The sequence below is a fragment of the Cetorhinus maximus genome, chromosome 7, assembly GCF_964194155.1.
Source record: "Cetorhinus maximus chromosome 7, sCetMax3.hap1.1, whole genome shotgun sequence".
Lineage (NCBI taxonomy): Eukaryota > Metazoa > Chordata > Chondrichthyes > Lamniformes > Cetorhinidae > Cetorhinus > Cetorhinus maximus.
In genome coordinates this window covers 143,607,114-143,626,598 of record NC_135885.1, presented here as the reverse complement: position 1 = coordinate 143,626,598, position 19,485 = coordinate 143,607,114, and the positions used below count along the sequence as shown (strand labels likewise).

Sequence of the window (19,485 nt, the reverse complement as noted above, 5' to 3'; positions counted from 1 at the left end):
ATTAATGAAGGCCTCTCCACACAGCCCCTAGTGGTCAGGAAAAACCATGGAAGAGCTCAAGAAGTAGGAGCCTTCTTAACTTAGTTACGATACATAAGGGTGAAGGAAGGAAATTTTAAAACTAACCTTTGAAAATTATACAGTTCAGAAAAGAGAGCCTTAAAGGAGGAGAGGGAGTAGAGAGGCAGAGAGGTTTAGGGAGGAAATTTCAGAGCTTAGGCCCAAGGCAGCTGAAGGCACAGCCACCAATGATGGAGCGATGAAAATCGGGGTCCTCAAGAGGCCAGGTTTGGAGGAGCACAGAGATCTCTTGGGTTGTAGGGAGGTTGAGAAGGAATTGAGAATCAAGGGTTAGAATTTTAAAACTGAGGTGTTGCTGAACTGGGAGCCAAAAGGGGCCTGCAATCATAGCAGCAATGGGTTTAAGTAAAGAATGTTCCAAAATAGTTAACAGGTCAGTAAAACAAAACTGGATGCCAAGTCAAGAAGGTCTGTAAATATTCTTTTCTGCAACCAGCTAGCAACTGAACAGGCTGCCAGCTGCCATTGTACACAAAGTGTTAACTTTAACCATGATTCAAATATTAGAACCATTTTCACGCAGTTCTCCCAACCAATTCTTTATCGCCACTGCTCTTTCAGCCTTATCGCTACTATCTTTGGTATTCTTCTCATAATTATCTATTCAGTTTAGGATGTCATCCAATTCAGTTTAACTCAGACTCGCAGTGATACATAAACTAGACAGTAAAACAGAAGAACATTCAGAACCTTGAACATTTTAATGGTTTTTATTTTAACCATTACTCTGCCAAAAGTCTGAAAAATCCATCTGCAGTAGACACTCGAGTTAATGATGAATTTATAATAAAATTCTAAGTATATCACGTGGCTGAAGAGTACTTTAATCACACCTTCATTTTTTTCTATAACTACCTCTGATTTTTTTATACCCACTAAAAAATTCAAAATTTCAAGCCAAAACAGTTCAATTTACAAACTTCATACAACAATCTTTATTCTTCTTTTTCTAACCTTCTGAGAAGACTACTGGCCAAGTCCAGAGAAACTCTAATTCCACTGGGCTCATTGGTTTCATAAGTTTACTGTAACACAGACCAGGATTAGTTTCGTGCAATTTGTAGCTGATAGATGTGAATCAACACATTGAGTTCATTAACAAAAATATCATACATTTGTACTGGGCATGTTAAAATGCACAGCTTTGCACCAGGCTAGAAGATCAAATGAATGTGTTTACCTGCAGAGATGGTCTCCTATCTCCAGGCTTCACCACCCTTGGGAGTCAGTTTGAGAGCCAACTCCCAAGATATACCATTACTTCTGTACTGAGGGTACTGATTGGAAATCATTTCAAGGTAGAATGAAGACGGCAGTGTGATAGCAGCTAAAACCAACATTATTACAGTAATAAAACAGAAAATGGTGGAAATACTCAGCATGTCGGACAGCATGTGTGGAGAGAAGCAGGGTTATTGTTCGGGTCAATGGCCCCTTCATGGGGTTCTGAAGAAGGGTCACTGACCTAAAGCATTAAGCCTGTTTCTCTCTCTCCATTCCAGCATGCTCTGTTTTTATTCCAGATTTCCAGAATATGCAGTATTTTGCTTTTGCATTAATGCCCGCATGATTAAGTGCATCAAGATGCCAACATTATCTGCACTTTGAAATTAAACATGTTAGAATTGTATTACAAAACAAGGTGCTTATGAAAAATTACAGATTTTGGTAACTCTTTTAAATTGGCTAAGTCCGTGACAATTTATACAGAGCTAAATGTAGCTTTGGTCTCTTTGATCTCAATCACATAATACATACATGGAACTGATGTTTACTACTTATGACACTGCACATTGGGGAAATCATTTTGGTACAGATTGAAGACATTTGCCTTCTCAGATGTGCTTTGATAAACAAAAATAAGGAGCACATTTCTGCCTCGTTGCTGCTGGTGCAAGCCTCACCCAAGCCAAGAATGCATATTGGAAATAGGATGGCACTGCCCATGATTTTCTGTGCAGTAAAATTAATAGGTGGAAAATCCTCAAAAGTACAATTTCCTAATGTGCGTTCCCAGCAGACCAAGTTCTGAATCAGGAGAAAATTTACCTTTCAGAGTTAAATTTAGGAAGAAGGAGTGTTCTCTCAATCTTAAAAGATAAAAGTATACACTTAACATGAAAGTATGGTTCAATATGTTTTGTTCAAAGAACTCCCATTTTGGCACAGCATGACATCCCTACTGTAAATTCCATTGACTTTTTAAAATTGTTTATTGAATTTCCAATATGTATTCTCTCAAATAAAGGCAAAATATTGCAGATGCTGAATGTCTGAAATAAAAATAGAAAAGGCTGGAAGAACGCAGTAGGTCTGGCATCATCTGTGGAGGGAGAAACAGAGCTAATGTTTCGAGATGCTATGACTCTTCTTCAGAGCTGAAGAAGTCATGTGGGCTCAAAACTTAACTCTTTTTCTCTTTCCACAGATTCTGCCACACCTGCTCGACGTTTGCAGCATCTTCTGTTGGCATTCTCTCATGTAGGATCTATGTCCTTCTGAGTCAAAAGGTTGTGGGTTTAAGACACACTTCAGACACCTGCGCACAAAATCTAGGCTGAAACTCAAGTGGAGTACTGAGGGAGTGCCGCACTGTCAGAGGTGCCATCTTTCAGGTGATTTGTTTAATGTAAGGCCCCTGTGCCCTCTCAGGTGGGTGTAAAAGATCCCAAGATGCTCATCACAGAAGAGCAGGTCAGTTATCCCCAGTGTCATGGCCAATGTTTATCCTTCAACCAGCGCTTCTGAAAAATCAGATTACTTAATGATTTACCTCATTGCTGCTTGTGGAACTGTGCCATGTGCAAATTCGCTGACATATTTCTCAAAAAGGCAGCACTTCCGTCAGTGCCAGTCTTCCTCAACATTGTACTGGAAGTGCCAGCCTAGATTTTAACAACAGTGACTACACTTTCAATGCACTTGATTGGCTGAAATGCATTTTGGGATATCCTGTGTTGTGACAGGTGTTAAATAAATGCAAGTCCTTTCTTTTTTCTTCAATTAGGGCACTTCAATTACAAGGAATTATCTCTGTGGCTTCCACTGAGTTACCAGGTGTGTTAATACGGTGGTCATGTTACTGCCGAGCAATCCAGAGGCCTAGGCCAATGATCTGGAGACATGTTCAAATCCCACCCCAGCAGCTGGGGGAATTTAAATTGATTAATTAAATAAATCTGGAATAAAAAAACCAACATCAGCAATGGTAACCATAAAACTACCAGACTGTCGTAAAAACCCATCTGGGTCACCAATGTCCTTTAGGAAAGGATATCTGCCATCCTTACCTGGTCTGACCTACAGCAGTGTGGTTGATACTTAACTGCCCTCTGAAAGGATCTAGCAAGCCACTCAGTTGTCGAATATGCAGATCACCACCACCTTCCAAAGGGCAATTATGGATGGGCAGTAAATGCTGGCTTTGCCGGCAACACTAACATCCCATAAATTTCCAAATAGCAGGTGTATCAGTAAACCAGCCTGCTGAGGAATCAGCTAGCATTCTATGACTAGTAACATGTCCCTATTGCCCTGGCCATGTGACTTCAGAGTGGCACATGAGCCAGTTGGAAATCCTATTTCCCACGGTTTACAATGATCAGTGCTGCTCGAGGCCATTCCCTAATGTTGACAGAACAGCTCAATGAGAGAGACCCTACTCTCTGCTCAGGAATTATTTTTCAAAAAAAAAGAGATTCAAGGTTACTATTGTCTTCCATAATGAAGGATTTTGATAGAGCAAATAAGGAGAAACTGGTTCCTCTGGCAGGCGGGGAAGAAACCAGAGGGCACAGATTTAATATAATTGGTAAAAGAACCAGAGGGAAGAGGAGGGGAAATCGGCTTTTATGCAGTGAATTGGTTGTGATCTGAAATGTGCTGCCTGAAAGGGTGATGGAAGCAGATCCAGTAGAAACTTTCAAAAGGGCAATTGAGGATATAAATTTGAAAAGGAAATAGTTCCAGACTCGGGGGAAGAAGTGGTAGATTGGGACTAATTGGATAGCTCTTTCAAAGAGCCACCACAAGACATTATGCAGGATTCTATGATTCCAAAAGAGAGTATCTTTGCATGCATGTATTCCTGGAACTTTGCTTTCCCTTTAACTAGTGAAAAACACACCGTAATAGAAAACAGCTTACCCGGCAGGCAATCTCTCCTCTGTTTGCAATAAGGATTTTGTCAAATGTCTGAGGGGAAGACAAACACCAAAAAGAAAGTAGTTTATAACTAAAGATAAGGTTTATTAATTGCTCTAAAGTTAACATCAATATTTGACAAAGTAAAATGAATGTGTCATTCCCAACACCTTTCAAATATTCTCCAATCCTCTCCTGGCTCTATTAAGTCTATTAGCTCTGGCTGCCCCAAAATAGCAGGTCCATGGGGACATGATTCATCATGTGCTTTACTCAGCCTTCCACTGATCACTTGATTACAATCAGGCACATTAAGACCAGCTGATTTTCCCCTCCTTAACCTAAAGATGCTGAGGTAAAGTGTAAGGTCTCTTCTAATTAACTGAAACTGAAGAAATCTGGCCCAATATTATTTTCAGAATCCTATTTGCCCTTTAATTACCTTTTCTACCTGCATTCCCACCATTGTAGATCGGTGTGCACACGGCTCTCTCTACCCCTCAAATGTTAAACCTATTTTATGGGTTTATTTCCTCTCATTGTTGCTTTCCAAGATATATCACTTCTCATTTATCTACACTGAACTGCATCTGCCATCTATCTGCCCACTCTACTAACCTATACGCTCCTTCAGTTCTCTCTTTTGTTCAATTTGCCTTGTCCTCTTAATTTGGTAGCTGCAAATTTAACTATCTTTCCTTCGGTACCTGTGACCAAATCATTTTCAGGAATGTGTGAAAACAAAAATCCCTGTGTGGATTTATTAGTGACTATCTTATGTTTATGGCCCCAGGCGTTGGTGTCACCGCAGGTGAAAACATCTTCTCTACATCTACCATATCAAACCCTTAAGGCCTCTACCAAGCAGAACTTACTGGTTCATTTGGATCATAAACTGTAGAGTACAACACACGAGAGACAGCAAAGCTGCGCCTGGAGCGGGATGATGCATGCTGGAAAAACAAATAAAAATGACGTGATTAGAATTCTGATTTAGTGAAATCAGGGCAACATTCAGTGTCACATTCAACAGCAACAACTTGCATTTATATAGTGCCTTTAATTTAGCAAAACATCCCAAGGTGCTTCATATGAGAGATGAAACAGCACATGACACTGAAGGAAATATTAAGGCATGTGACCAAAAGCTTGGTCAGAGATGTAAGTTTTAAGGAGCATCATAAAGAAGGAGGGAGAGACAGAGAGGTTTCAGGAGTCAGGGACATAAGAACAGCAGGAGGCTATTCAACCCTTTGAAATAAATCATAACTAATCTGTATTTAATGCCATCCACCCGTCTCATAGGAACATAGGAAACAGGGGACTGTTGTGCCTGCTCTGCCATTCAAAACAGATCATGACTGATCATCGACATGATCACCTTTATCCTGAGACTAGTTTTCAATTCCAGAATTTAATAGTTGAATTTAAATTTCACCAACTGTGGCGGGATTTGAACCAGTGCCCCCAGAGCATTAGTCTGGGCCTCTGGATTACTAGTCCAATGACATTACCACTACGCCGCCAGCTCTCCTGAAAGTATGTAAAACCAGTACACCTAATCTCAGGATAAAGGATCAGTCATTCAGGACTGAGCTGAGGAGCAATTCCTTCAATCAAAGGGTTATCAATCTTTGCAATTCTCTTTCCCAGAAAGCTGGGGATGCTCAGTTGGCGAGTGTATTCAAGAACGAGACTGATAGAATTTTGAGCACTAGAGTGGCAGCAAGGTAGGAAAGAGCAGGAAAGTGAAGTTGGTATAATACTTCATCCATGAGCTTGCTGACTAACTGAGCAAACTCGAGGGGCTTTATGACCTCACCCCAGTCCTATTTCTTATGTTCTTAAACTGAGGCCCCCTGCCCTCTCAGGCGATCCCTCAGCACAATTCCAAGAACAGCAGGAGGGTTCTCCCCAATGTCATGGCCAACATTTTTCTCTCAACTAACAAACAAAAACAAATTTATCTGGTCATTTATTTCATTGTTGTTTGTGTGAGCTTGCTGGTGCAACTTGGCTGCCACGTTTTCCATTATACAACAGTGACTGGACTTCAAAACCACTCATTAGACTGTAAAGTGCTCTGGGCCAACCTGAGGTCATGAAAGGCAGCACCTCCAAAAGAGCAATCATTTCCCTGGTGTAACTGTCTATCGTATATGAATAATAAAGCCTACTGCACTGCCAGAAACAGTTCATTTTTATTATTCCATGAGATGTAGGCATTGCTGGCTAGGCTACCATTTATTGCCCATCCCTAATTGCCCTCAAGGTGAGCTGCCTTCTTGAACTGCTGCAGACCATGTGGTGCAGGTACACCTACAATGCTGTAAGGGAGGGAGTTTCAGGATTTTGACCTAACATCAATGAAGGAACGCCAATATAGTTCCAAGTTAGGATGGTATGTGGCTTGGAGGGGAACTTGCAGGTGGTGGTGTTCCCATGCATCTGCTGCCCTTGTCCTTCCAGGTGGTATAGGTCTCAGGTTAGGAAGGTGCTGTTGAAGGAGCCTTGGTGAGTTGCAGCAGTGTGTCTCATAGTTAACAGTTACAGTTTTGCGGCATTTAATACCATATTCTCCTGTGATCTTTCTTTCCTGCAATCTGAAAGTTATGTTCTGCTATCAGGGATGCGCGTACTCAAGAATCTAAGTTATCCCATTTATCGTCATCGACTTACTGGAGTTAATAGTTTTATTCTGAACTATCCAATTCTTTTTGAAATTACACACATTACCACCTACAAACGCACAGCAGAAGCTTAAAGACTAAAGTCACTTTTATATTTTTTTCAAATGGTAATATAAAGCACTAGAAGCAGCAAACACTAAAATTACAATAAAAGCAAAATAATGTGGATGCTGGAAATCTGAAACAAAAACAGAAAATGCTGGAAAAACTCAGCAAGTCTGGCAGCATCTGTGGAGAGAGAAACAGAGTTAACATTTCGAGTCCATATGACTCTTCTTCAGAGCTGAAGAGAAGTGGAAATGTGATGAAATTTATACTGTTTAAGAGGGGGTGGGGCAGGTGGAGCCGGATAGAAGGCCAGCAATAGGTAGGGACAAAGGAGGGATTGACAAAGATGTCATTAACAAAAGGACAAAGGGAGTGTTAATGGTAGTGGTTAGTGCTATAAAAAAGTGCTGATAGTGGCATAAAGGTAAGAAAGCAGAATGTGATAATAGCAGAACAAGGGTAGCATTGTGTGAAAGAACAACATGGAACAAGTAACAGATGGCCCTGTAGGGAATGGGGTGGAGGGAGGGGCGGGTGCTGGGGAAAAAAAGGATAGGAAATGGGATAGATGGGGGGATAAAAAGGGGAATAAAACCATGGATAAATGAATACAAATAATAATAATAATAAGTGGATATAAAATAAACAATGAATGTAGAAGAAAGGGGATTTGAAAAGGGGGTGAGGGTGGAGGAGTTCAACGACTTCGGACCATGAACTCAATGTTAAGTCCGGAAGGCTGTAAAGTGCCTAATCGGAAGATGAGGTGCTGTTCCTCCAGTTTGCGTTGGGCTTCACTGGAACATTGCAGCAGGCCAAGGACGGACATGTGGGCATGAGAGCAGGATGGTGTGTTGAAATGGCAAGTGACCATTACAATTACAATACATTTATAAAAACACATTGGAAAAAATGGCTACCAATCTAGTTCAGTTAAGTTAATCTGTTAACGTGGCAAGCAAAAATCAACACATTCCACTGTGACTTCTGTCCATCTCCGCTCCAACTTCAAACTTAAATTTTCAATGAGATCTTCACAATCTGCTCTGGCCAACAGTTTCCAAAAGAAATGTACTGTCTACTGAGGTATCAAATGCAACACTTCTGGCAAGTTTCATATGCTGGGCTTTCCCCCAACCCCCCACATCCTCCAAAAAATCAAGGAATACTTAATCCAATTTAAAAATAAGAGATAATTCACAAATTATATATCTTAACTGATATAATTCTGACCAGTATATAAACAATTAACATGTCTATACAGAATGTAGAAATCACATCACTGAAATACACATTGTTCTGATCAAAAATAATCACCTACTAATCGCTGCAATCTTAGATAATGTGAACAAGTCACAGTAACAACCAAGATACTTTCCATATGACTATAAAACCCGAAACATAAAGATAAGCCCCAGGAATCTCGTCACCAGCCACAATCAGTTGGGCCCACTGCAATCATCCCCACAGGGCCAGCTTGTCAATTCTGGATGGACTTATTCCTAGGGGTTTAATTACATGACCTTCCAGCTCCAAAGAGCCTTTTGCCCCATCTCTGCTATATTTATAACTAAAGTTGGTCAGAGCAATGTCCGTAGAATCATACAGCATAGGAGCCATGAGTTAAATATGTTTACTCCATGGTACAAACTCAGTTGCATCCTGAAAGACCTTCTGTATTTAAATCTTCCAGTACCTCTTTCAAGTTCAGCCATCTCGACATCAGCAGATCCAAGAGGGTCATGCATAAGATTGTTTGGCAATAAAGCACTTTCCATACTTATCATCACTGATCAAACATCAGTGTCAGATGTTTTCCCCTCTCCTCTCAATTCTCTCCCCTCCTAAAGGAATTAACTATCCAGAGTCACATCGCTGCCATTATTCAAGTGTGAGCCTTGACAATGAGTGCTGACCAGCAATTTGAGCTCTGGGAGGGGGGGGAAGTTGAAGGCATCAACCCCAATTTTATCCTGACTCTATATTGGTGTCACATAATGTCACTGAAAGAAGTCCACTTCTACATGTTGGAACAATGATTAAGAGACAGAAACCTTCCTGGAGACATTAATATTGGCTGGCTAATCTCTGCTGCCCGAACTACCTTGGCACAGAGAGCAATGCTGGCAATTTCCTGGTCTCTTTGTTGATCAGTCAAGCACAAGAGTCACAAAGATTCTTCAAGGTCATTTACTTCAATTACAAGCAAACCATGCTGGTGACCAGAGGCTGGCCAAGGGAGGGTGGTTAGCTCAGTTGGTTAGACAGCTTGCACGTGAATCAGATTAAAGCCAACAGCACAGGGGCTCAATCGCCGTTCGGGCTGAGGCTGAATTGAATTCCGGCTGAGGTGGCCTCAGGATCTGCCTCCCCACCCTACAGTAGTAAATAAAATTGTGGCACTTAATTGAGGTTCAGCAAATAAGCGCCTTCAGGCAGAGAGCTCAAGAAGAAAATAATATAGAAATCTTTCAACTCTATGCAGAGGTCCCGGCTAATGCTCTGGGGACACGGGTCAGCACCACAGCAGCTGATGGAATTTAAATTCAGTTAGTAAATCTGGAATTGAAAGCTAGTCTCAGTAATGGTGACCATGAAACTATCGTTGATTGTTGTAAAAACCCATCTGGTTCACTAATGCCCTTTAGGGAAGGAAATCCGCCATCCTTACTCAGTCTGTCCCACATGTGACTCCAGACCCACAGCAATGTGGATGACTCTCAACTGCCCCCTGAAATGGCTGAGCAAGCCACTCAGCTCAAGGGAAATTGCCAGCGATGCTCACGTCTAATGCAAGAATTTTTAAAAAGCTAGTCTGAAGAGATGCCAAGTGTTGGAGCACACTCAGAGGCACACATCTTGTAGACAACAGGAGATAGAGCATTCGGACTCAAAACCTTATTGAAATGCAGAAAAGGGACAGGCTCTGATAAACAAATCAGACTGAGGCTCCCTGAAGGTGCTTTGTCAAGATCATCGAGATTAAAGTTTCAGAATAAATGTTATTTGTTCCCTCGTGTACAATGAACTACTAGCCTGAATTGTATGCCTTCAATTGTTCACTTTTATTATTTTGGAAATAAACATGGATACAAAACTATGTTTCTAAGCTACACTATTGCATAATACAGTACGATCAACAACACTTAGTTCTAGCAAAAATAAAGGCGGATTTCAGGATAAGCATTTTTGTAACTCTTTTCGAGTCAAAACAATGAACTAAATTAACAATAACAAGGGATAAATCAAGCACAGCCCCTAATTCAGGTCAGCTGTAAAACCAGGGACAAAGTTTAAAGGAAACTTACAAACATTAAACCAAAATGTGATTAAAGGGGTCAACAAAACACCCCAGTCCCCGCGGCGCCCACCGGGCACGGAAGGCCTCGATGGTGCCGGCAGACACCGCGTGCTTCCTCTCCAGGGACATCCGGCCGCGAACGTAGCCGCAGAAGAGGGACAAACAATCGGGCGGGACTCCCCCCTCGATCGCCCGCTGCCTTGACCTGTTAATGGCCAACCTGGCCAGGCCCAGGAGCAGGTTCACGAGGAGGTCCTCCTCCTTCCCGACCCCCTTCCGCACCGGGTGTCCGTAGGTCAGGAGCGTGGGACTGAAGTGCAAACAAAACAGCAACAGAAGGTTTTTTAAATAACTAAAAAGGGAGTGCAGCCTACAACACCCTATATAAACGCGGTCCACGGACTCCACAAGACCGCAAAAAGAGCAGGTGTCTTGGGAGTCCGTGAACCTACACATTCTACGGTTGTAGGGGACTGCTGCATGCAACACCCTCCAACCCAGGTCCCCGATAGAAAGCGGGAGGACACCTCCATAGAGGGCCTCCTATCGGGGGCCTCCGCCGCCGGACGGCAACAAGGCACGCCAGGGCGTGTCCGGGCGGCGGACGAGGGCGAGAAAATGGAAGGTGTGCAGCAGCAGTCCGTACAGAAAACCCCTCCGCGCCGTGCCAAATGGCACGGAGGGCATGTCCCCGAGGCAGCTCATATTATTGCGGGCCACCGGCACCCAAGGGAGGGTTCGGGGCTTGGGGCCTATGTGGAATTCCGTCCAAAAAGGGGAACGTTCAGACGGAAGACCACTGCGCACCTGGGCCACCTCGAGACCTAAAATGACTTCGGGACCGAGCACGACCGTCCTTAGGTCTTGGATGGCATCGGCTGCGACCTGGACACTCACTGACGCGCGACGCGCCAACTCCTGCGGGAGCATCCAGCCCAGTCCTCCGCCACCCAGCACGTCCCCGATCCTGGTCACCCCAGCAGCCACAGCCCTCCTCTCCGCCAGCCACTGAAAGGGACGGAGGGGCGGATTCCTGAGCAGCGGCTCTCTGACGATAGCCGCTACTCCTGACGGGGGAGAGCTGCGTCATGAGGCGACCACGTTCCAGACTTTGATCAGGTCCTGGTAAAAGACGGGCAACGCCTGGAAGGAGCCACCGAGGCCCCTCTGCTCTATAAACAGGAGCTGCACGTCATAATTCAGGCCGTGCACCTGGCGGAAGAAATACGTCGCCAGGGCACACCATCTCGGAGGAGGCTCAACGTAAAGGTATCGCTGCAGGGTCTGAAGACGGAAAGTCGCCACCTGTGTGCGTAGGCACACTAGCGCCTGACTACCATCCCTAAGCTGGAGACTCAGAACCTCAGCAGCGACCCAGTGCAATCTTTTGTCCCAGAAGAAGTCGACTAACATTCTCTGGATTTTCGCGACAAAGTCCGGGGGAGGGGTCAAAGTGACCAGCCGATACCACAACATGGCGGCGATCAGTTGGTTTATGTCCAGAACTCGATCCCGGTAAGACAGCACTCAGAGCAGTCCTGTCCAGCGCCGCAGGCGAGCGGTGACTTTCGTCTCCAGTTCCTGCCAGTTCGCCGGCCAGGATTCCTCGGCAGGGCAGAGATGGACCCCCAGGTAGAGGATGCTGGTCCTGCTCCAGGTGAAAGGCCTGAGCTGCTCGGGTAGGGGATCCATCTGCCACGGGCCGACCAGGAGTCCAGAACATTTATCCCAGTTGATCCTAGCAGAAGAAGCCGCAGAGTAGACCTCCTGGCACTCGCGCATCCTCCGCAGGTCAGCCGGGTCACTAAGCATTACAATGGTACTGTTTTCTCCCTGTTCAGTAAACAAACATAACAAAATAGTAACATCAATACCATTCTACTTTCCATGTAGGAAAGTTAAGGATCATCACTTAATTATCCTACATTTACTGGATATTTGAAAACAAATGTTTGATTAACTGTCATAAGAGTACCTTGATCCTGAGTCTCAAACTTCATTTACACTACAAAAACAAATTTGAAATCTGGCATATAATAACTCAAGTTCTTTATATTATCAGAAATTAGTTTTCTCTACTGAAAGTATACATATTAATGAATGGGACAACTGATCATTAGGTACATAATTGTGAAGGCTGCAAAGGGAATGAAGTACAGCTCAGTAAACACCATCAAGATCTGCCAGCGCTAGACAAAGTGGAAACCATGTCAAACAAAAACTAAGATGTCTCAAACTCACTTAAAAGTATGGAGCCATTTACCTTTTCTACGAAAAACTTAATACAAGAAATGCAACACCAAATTTGCACACGGCAAGCGCCCACAAGAAGCAACGGAATAATCTGTTTTTTCTTTGAAGTGGTGTTAGTTGAACAACAGAGACACAGGGAGGCGGTACAGTAGTGGTATTATCACTGGACTATTAATCTAGATACCCAGGGTAATGCTCTGGTTCAAATCCCATCACTGCAGATGGTGGTCAGCTAATGATGACCATGAAACCATTGTTGATTGTTGTAAAAACCCATATGGTTCACAAATGCCCCTTTAGGGTCTAGCCTACATTTGGCTCCAGGCCCACAACAATGCTCATCAACAAGCATTGCGACACCCACGTCCCATGAACACTGGTGGTAAACTCCTATGCTTTTCTTCTAAATAGTGTCTTCTGAAATATGGCAGCTTCGGCATTGCAGCACTGTACTGCACTGCACTGGGGGTGCTGACCTGGGTTATTCAGGAGGAGATTAACCTACTGAGGAGCAGGAGTGCTACCCACTGAACCACATGAAGACAGACTGGCAATTATTTAGTGTCTTTCATGACCTCAGGATGTCCCAAAGAACTTTACAGCCAATGAAGCACTTGAAGTGTAGTCACTGTTGTAATGCAGGAAACGCAGAAGCCATTTTACACACAGCAAGCTCCCAAAAACAGCATTGTGATAATGACCAGATCCTCTGTTTTTTTGTGATGTTGAATGGGGGATAAACACTGGCCAGGACAACAGGGAACTCCCCTGCTCTTCTTCGAAATAGGTGGATGTAAAAGATTCCATTGCATTGAGGGGGCAGACAGAGCCTCAGTTTAACGTCTCATTTGAAAAACTGCACCTCTGACAGTAAAGCACTCCCAAATGGGCCTTTCACTAAACACCCAGAAGGCTAAGGTCCTCTTCCAATCAGCTCCCATTGCAAAACACCTCCCCCATTGAGTAAGATCAATGGCGAGATCCTGGAAAATGTAGACCATTTTCTGCATGTTGGGAGCCTCGCCTCAACGAAGGCAGACATAGCCAACGAAATTCATCATCACCTCCAACGTGTCAGATCAGCCTTCAGCCAACTGAGGTATTGAGTATTTGAGAACCAGGATCTCAACCCAGAGGCTAAGATCACGGTTTACCAGGCAGCAGTGATCCCCATGCTCCGATATGCTTCAGAGACTTGGACAACTACATCACTGGAGAAGTACCACCAGCAGTGCTAGATCCACCAAATCCAGTGGTAAGAAAGGCGGTCCAACAGCAACACCCTCTCCCTAGCCAATAGGTCCAGCATCGAGGTGCTAATTACTCAAAACCAGCTCCACTGGGAAGTACAGGTACTTTGTCACCAGACCCCTGAAGGAACTGCTCTACTTGGAACTCGGTCGCAGCATGAGACTTCCAGGACAGCAGAAATGACATATGAATGCCCTCAAAGCATCCCTGAAAAGGGCATAAAACCCACCGACTCACAGGAGACCTTGTCTTATGACCAACAAAAACGGAGAAGGTTCATTCAGAAAGGCACCGAACACATCGAGAGACTTGGTCAGCAGCGTGCAGAGGTCAAGTCGATGTGTCGGAGGGGTCGCACAAACCCTCCAGATGGCCCTTCGAGCACCACCTGCCCCACACATGGCAGAGTCTGCAAATCAGCATTGGACTTATCAGCCATCTCAGAACCCTTGGAGCCGGAGTCATCCTCGATCTCACCTAAGAAGAAGGCTGCGCTGGGAGCCCAAGATCAGCCACGATGGTATAGAATGGCGGAGCAGGCTCAACCCCTGATGGTGTGGTCTACTCCTGAGCCCATTTCTTGTGTCAGCGAGGATTGGGTGCTCCAGACTCTGGAGTGGGACTTGAACACACAGCCTTCTGGCTGGGGGATGTGTGTGTCACCCCACTGAACCGGCTTACGTGACAAGTCGTAAAAGAGATCGAATTAACACAGAAAACACATTCTTTCTATAAAGAGAGTCACTGTTTAAGCGAATAAGCAAAAGGTCACGACCCTGGTCCAGGCCGGGTTCATCTCGTTAAAAGTAGGAGCCGTATCCCCGGGTAACGAGCCACAGATAAACCCGGTCAGTTTTATTTTCCTTTATAAAGGCGCGAATCTGCCCCTTGTATTATTATTTTTTTTTTGAACGCTCAGTTTTTAAAGCCGCTCACCTTCAGCGTCAGGATCGCCCGCCGCACCGCACAACTGACTCTGTGAGCCGCCATCTTGCTGTGACCTCTCACCGCGGGGCGGGGGGTGGGGGGGGGGGGTGCGCGGGGAGCGTGGCCGAGCCAGCAGCCAATCAGCACTCATGGATCTCAAGTCTGGTGACGCAATAGCTCCAACCCTACTCCCATCGAAAGGCAAGAGCCAGAATGGAGGGGTGTGTGTGTTGAATGTCAACACGTTCATCGTGACTGTTCATTTTTAAAGTGGAACCTGTTTTAATCAATTTCACCCTCACGATTAAATGGATTCCAGTCCGTTCCCAGCTTTTCCCAAATCAGCTGGTAGCTCTCAGTGCCACCTGCCCCACATGTGGCAGAGTCTGCAGATCGCGCATTGGGCTTATCAACCATCTCAGAACCCGTCGAACCAGAGTTCCGAAGAAGGGTCATATTGGACTTGAAACCTTATCTCTTTTTCTGTCTCCACAGGTGCTGCCAAGTTTTTCCAGCACTTTTGGTTTTTGTTATAGTGGCACTCACGCCTCTGAGTCACACGATTCGGGCTCAAGTCCCACTCCCGAGACAGAAAAAAGGGCTGACATTCCCAGTGCAGTAACTGAGGGAGCGCTGCACTGTCGGAGATTCCCTCTTTCAGGTGAGACGTTAAACCAAGGCCCCCTCCTGCCTGCTCTGGTGTAAGTCAAAGATCCTGTGGCACTGTTTTGAAGACGAGCCAGGGAGTTGTCCCCGGTGTCCTGGCCAATACTTATCCCTCAATCAACATCACAAAAAACAGATTACCTGGTCATTATCACGTTGCTGATTGTGGGAGCTCGTTGTCACAGGTTGGCTGTTGTGCTTCCTGCATTGCAACAGTGACTACACTCCAAAGAAATACTGGCTGTAAAGTGCTTTGAAACATCTGGTCATCATGAAAAACACTATATAAATGCAAGTCTTTTTCACAATTCAACAGTCACTATATTTCAAAAGTAAACGTATTTCTTCTCTCTTTTATTTCTCCCTCCTTTCTTCCTCCCTTTCTTTACTCACTTCCTCTTTTCTTCCTTTCCTTCCTACAATTGAAAAGAAAGATTTGCACCTCCATAGTATCTTTCACAAGTGCAAAACTTTCCAAAGCTCTTACAGCCAATGAAGCACTTTGGAAATGCAGTCACTGTTGTAATGGAGGAAACCAGGCAGCAAATTTACACATAGCAATGTGATCATGGCCAGATAATCCAGTTATGTGATACTGACTGAGGAATAAATATTGGCCACGACACCAGGGATGACACCACCTCTGCCCCCATCCCATGCCCCCACTTACTTCAAAATAGTGCAAGGGGATCTTTTACATCATCTGAGAGAGAGGGCAGATGGTGCCTCAGTTCTACATCTCATTTGAAAGATGGCACCTCATAGTGCAGCACTCCCTCAGTTCTGCACTGTAGTGTCAGCCTTGATTTTTGAGCTCAAGTCTCTAGAATAAAACTTGAATTCATAACTTTCTGACCCAAAGGTAAGAGTTCTACCAACAGAGCCATGAATTTAAGATATATGGATAACCGTAATGCCAGCCCAGTAGGAGGACTGGACTGCTTCTACCTTTACCACTCTTCCAAAGAAAGGTGACCTGAAACAGTGCACAAATTATAGAACAATTGCATTGACCTCCCACTCTAGTAAAGTCTTGCTCAGTTTGTCCTGGAACAGATCCAGAAAAAGACAGAGTGAGATTGCTGACGAGCAAGCTAGATTTTGACGAGAGAGAGGAACCACGGGCCACGTCGCTAATCTTAGAATCATAAGGCACAAAATCCAAGAACATTAGCAGCCAATATACATGAGCTTCATTGATTTTGAGAGGCATTCGATTTGGACTCACATGAGAAACTCTGGTTGACAATGTTAGACATGGGATACCCAGCACTTTTAATTGACTTGCTAGTCAAGCTTTATCGTAAGCAACAAGCTAGGGTCAGAGTTGCCAGCAGCCTCTCAGAATGGTTAAGAGTCAAAAAGGGTGTTAAACAGGGGTGTGTCCTCTCACCATATTTATTCAACATCCTAAAAGAAATGGTTATGAGAGAGATACTTGATGGATACAAAGGTCGGATATCAACTGGTGGGTGGTGAGTTTCAAATCTTCAATATGCTGATGACACTTTTCTGCTCACTAACTCAGTGGAGGAGCTACAGGACTTGGTGGATCATCTTGACCAAGTTACCTGGAAATATAGTCCCCTGATCAATGTTGACAAGACAAATGTGATGTGGAAAGACCTGTAGGAATCTAATTAATTGAGTTAATTGTGTTCCCTTCCACAATCTTGGGTTTCTCATCACGGAAGATGCAGGGTCTATCAAATAAATTTGGGCTTGACTTGATAAGGGTCATGGCGTTATGAGCTCACTTAAAAAGAGTATGGGGTAGCCACAGCATCTCGATTACAATGACAATTAGTCTTGAAAGCCCTTGTGTGGCCAGTGACAATGTATGGCTGTGAAAGCAGGACCATCAAGAAGAGTGACAAGGCTCAAATAAGAGCATTTGAAATGAAAGGATTCAGACGGATATTACGTGTGTCATGGGTGGACAGAAGAGTGGGTGCTCAAGAAAGCTGATGTTAGGAGGAACTTGTTCCAGGCACTGATATCAAGGAATTCACATATTTTAGGCACATGATACAAACAGGAGGGGAGTGTTTGGAAAAAGAGGTAACACAAGGCAAAACACCTGGAATACGTGCACAAGGAAGACACAAGATGGCATGGATGGATAATATCAGAACATGGACAGGCCTCTTTATGGGACAGGGGAACAGAGGATAGAGAGCAGTGGAGAAAGATTGTTCATAGTGGAGCCAACCCTCGGAACAAGGATGGGTGAAAGACAAGACAGAACCTGGTGTTGGTATGAGAAGGTTTTACCTCTTGTTCTATTTCCCTAAAGCCAAACTGTTCACATTTTTTCATGCCATGGCTAACCTGCATTTAGGACTTTGCTGTCACTGATGGAAATCCAAACTGTTCTTCACCCACTTCTCAGCACAGCTCCACATTAAATTTCCTATCTGCCTGGGAACTGATGTAAATGAACGGGTCAGATGCTTGTTGCATCTTCTATTCAACATTCTAATAAGTCAGGCTGATGATAATGCCACACTTAGAAAACATTTATTATCATTCCATTATTCAGCAAGACAAACAGATATTTTTTTCAAAGTACTGCAATCTTTTCAGAAATGCCTGGAACAGATTCTCAAAAATCAGTCACTAAAATACCATACAACACACCATTGATGATAAAATGAAATATGATAGATAATAGCAGATAGGTTTTCCTCATTCTTTCTTCAAGGTAAATCTGTGCGATTGAGTTTCTGTGATAGGGTAAACTCAATCGTACATGATATGGCAGTGAAATTCTTTTCTCTGCAGACATTATCATAAAGGAACCAAATCTAGAGGCTGGTATTCCCTCATCCGTTAAGTCCAATCTTATAAAGGTGCTTGCAAAGGGAAGGAGAGTTTTTAAGTGAAGCCTCTTGAGATATATCGAGAGTCACATTTCCTTATCATTTCTCTATACACTTAGAAATGTTTCTTTATAATATTCATCTGTTTCCCTTTTAAAAACTAACATAGATTTTGTTTCCAACATTGTTTCAAATAGTGTGTTCTACTTTAAGTGATAGTAGAGAAGGAGATAAATATGATGAAAACCAGGTTAATAGATTGGAGGAAAACTAATTTTATAGGGGAGAGAAAAAAACTTGGGAAAATAAAATGGACAACAATATTGCCAAACAGTATTATAGAACAATAATGGGAAACATTTAAAATACTATTCAACAGAGTGCAGGAAAACTATATGCTGCTAAAATGAAAGAACAAACAAAACATTAGTGCGGCTCCATGGATAAATAGACATAAGGGAACAATTGAGGTTAGCAGATAGTTCACGTCATTCCTATCTTTAATAAGGAGAACAGATCATGTCCCAGCAATTATAGATCAGTCTGTTTAACATCTGTGGTAGGTAAAATAATGGAATCCCTACCAAGAGAGAGAATAGAAAAACACCCACAAATGAAAAATACAATAATGAGTAGTCAACATGGATTTTGAATGGGAAAATCTTGCTTGACCAACCTTATTGAATTTGTTGAGGAGGTAACACTGAGGGTAGACAATGATAATGCATTGGATGTAATTTATCTGGGTTTTCAAAAGGACTTAGATAAGGTATCTCAAAATAGGCTGATAAACAAGGCCAGAGAATGCAGAGTCAGGGGAAAAGTAGCAGAATGGACTACTGGTTGGCTTCAGGATAGAAAACAGAGACTGGGAGTAAAGGGTAGTTATTCAGAGTGACAGGAAACTGGATGTGTTGTTCCAGAAGGATCAGAGCTGGGACCACTGCTGTTCACAATATTATATTAAAAATTTGGACTTTGGAATCAAAAACACAATTTCTAAATTTGCGCATGGCACCAATTTTGAAGGGGATAGCCAATATTGAGGAGGACTGCAACAAATCACAAGAAGACTTTAATAAGCTTCCAGATTGGGCAAATAATTGGCAAATGAAATTCAACGCAGATAAATGTGAGAAGTACATATTGGTAGGAAGAACAGGGAGTTCAGTTATTACTTGGAAGGTGCAAACTAAGTGAAGTAGAAGAGCAAAGGGATCTCGGAGAATAAATACACTAATCACTAAAAGTTGCACCATAGGTTAGCAATGTCATAAAAAATAAAGGCAACCAAGCACTAGGC

At 43.5% G+C, this 19,485-nt stretch overlaps 1 protein-coding gene across 3 annotated transcripts in view; it reads right to left on the bottom strand.

The window, feature by feature from the left end:
• The window catches only part of pcca (propionyl-CoA carboxylase subunit alpha), a 343,070-nt gene extending 328,297 nt beyond the window's left edge, over positions 1–14,773 (bottom strand). For 2 of the 3 annotated variants that reach the window (XM_078546056.1, XM_078546057.1), the window contains exons 1-3: positions 14,704–14,773; positions 5,100–5,177; positions 4,228–4,275 (exon numbers count right to left, since the gene is read on the bottom strand). In XM_078546056.1, coding sequence (XP_078402182.1) covers positions 4,228–4,275; positions 5,100–5,177; positions 14,704–14,757 — 180 coding nt within the window. In that variant the 5' untranslated portion in view covers positions 14,758–14,773. The remainder of the gene's footprint in view (positions 1–4,227; positions 4,276–5,099; positions 5,178–14,703) is intronic. The other variant, XM_078546058.1, reaches the window with a different exon arrangement.
• Between the last annotated feature and the right edge of the window lie 4,712 nt (positions 14,774–19,485).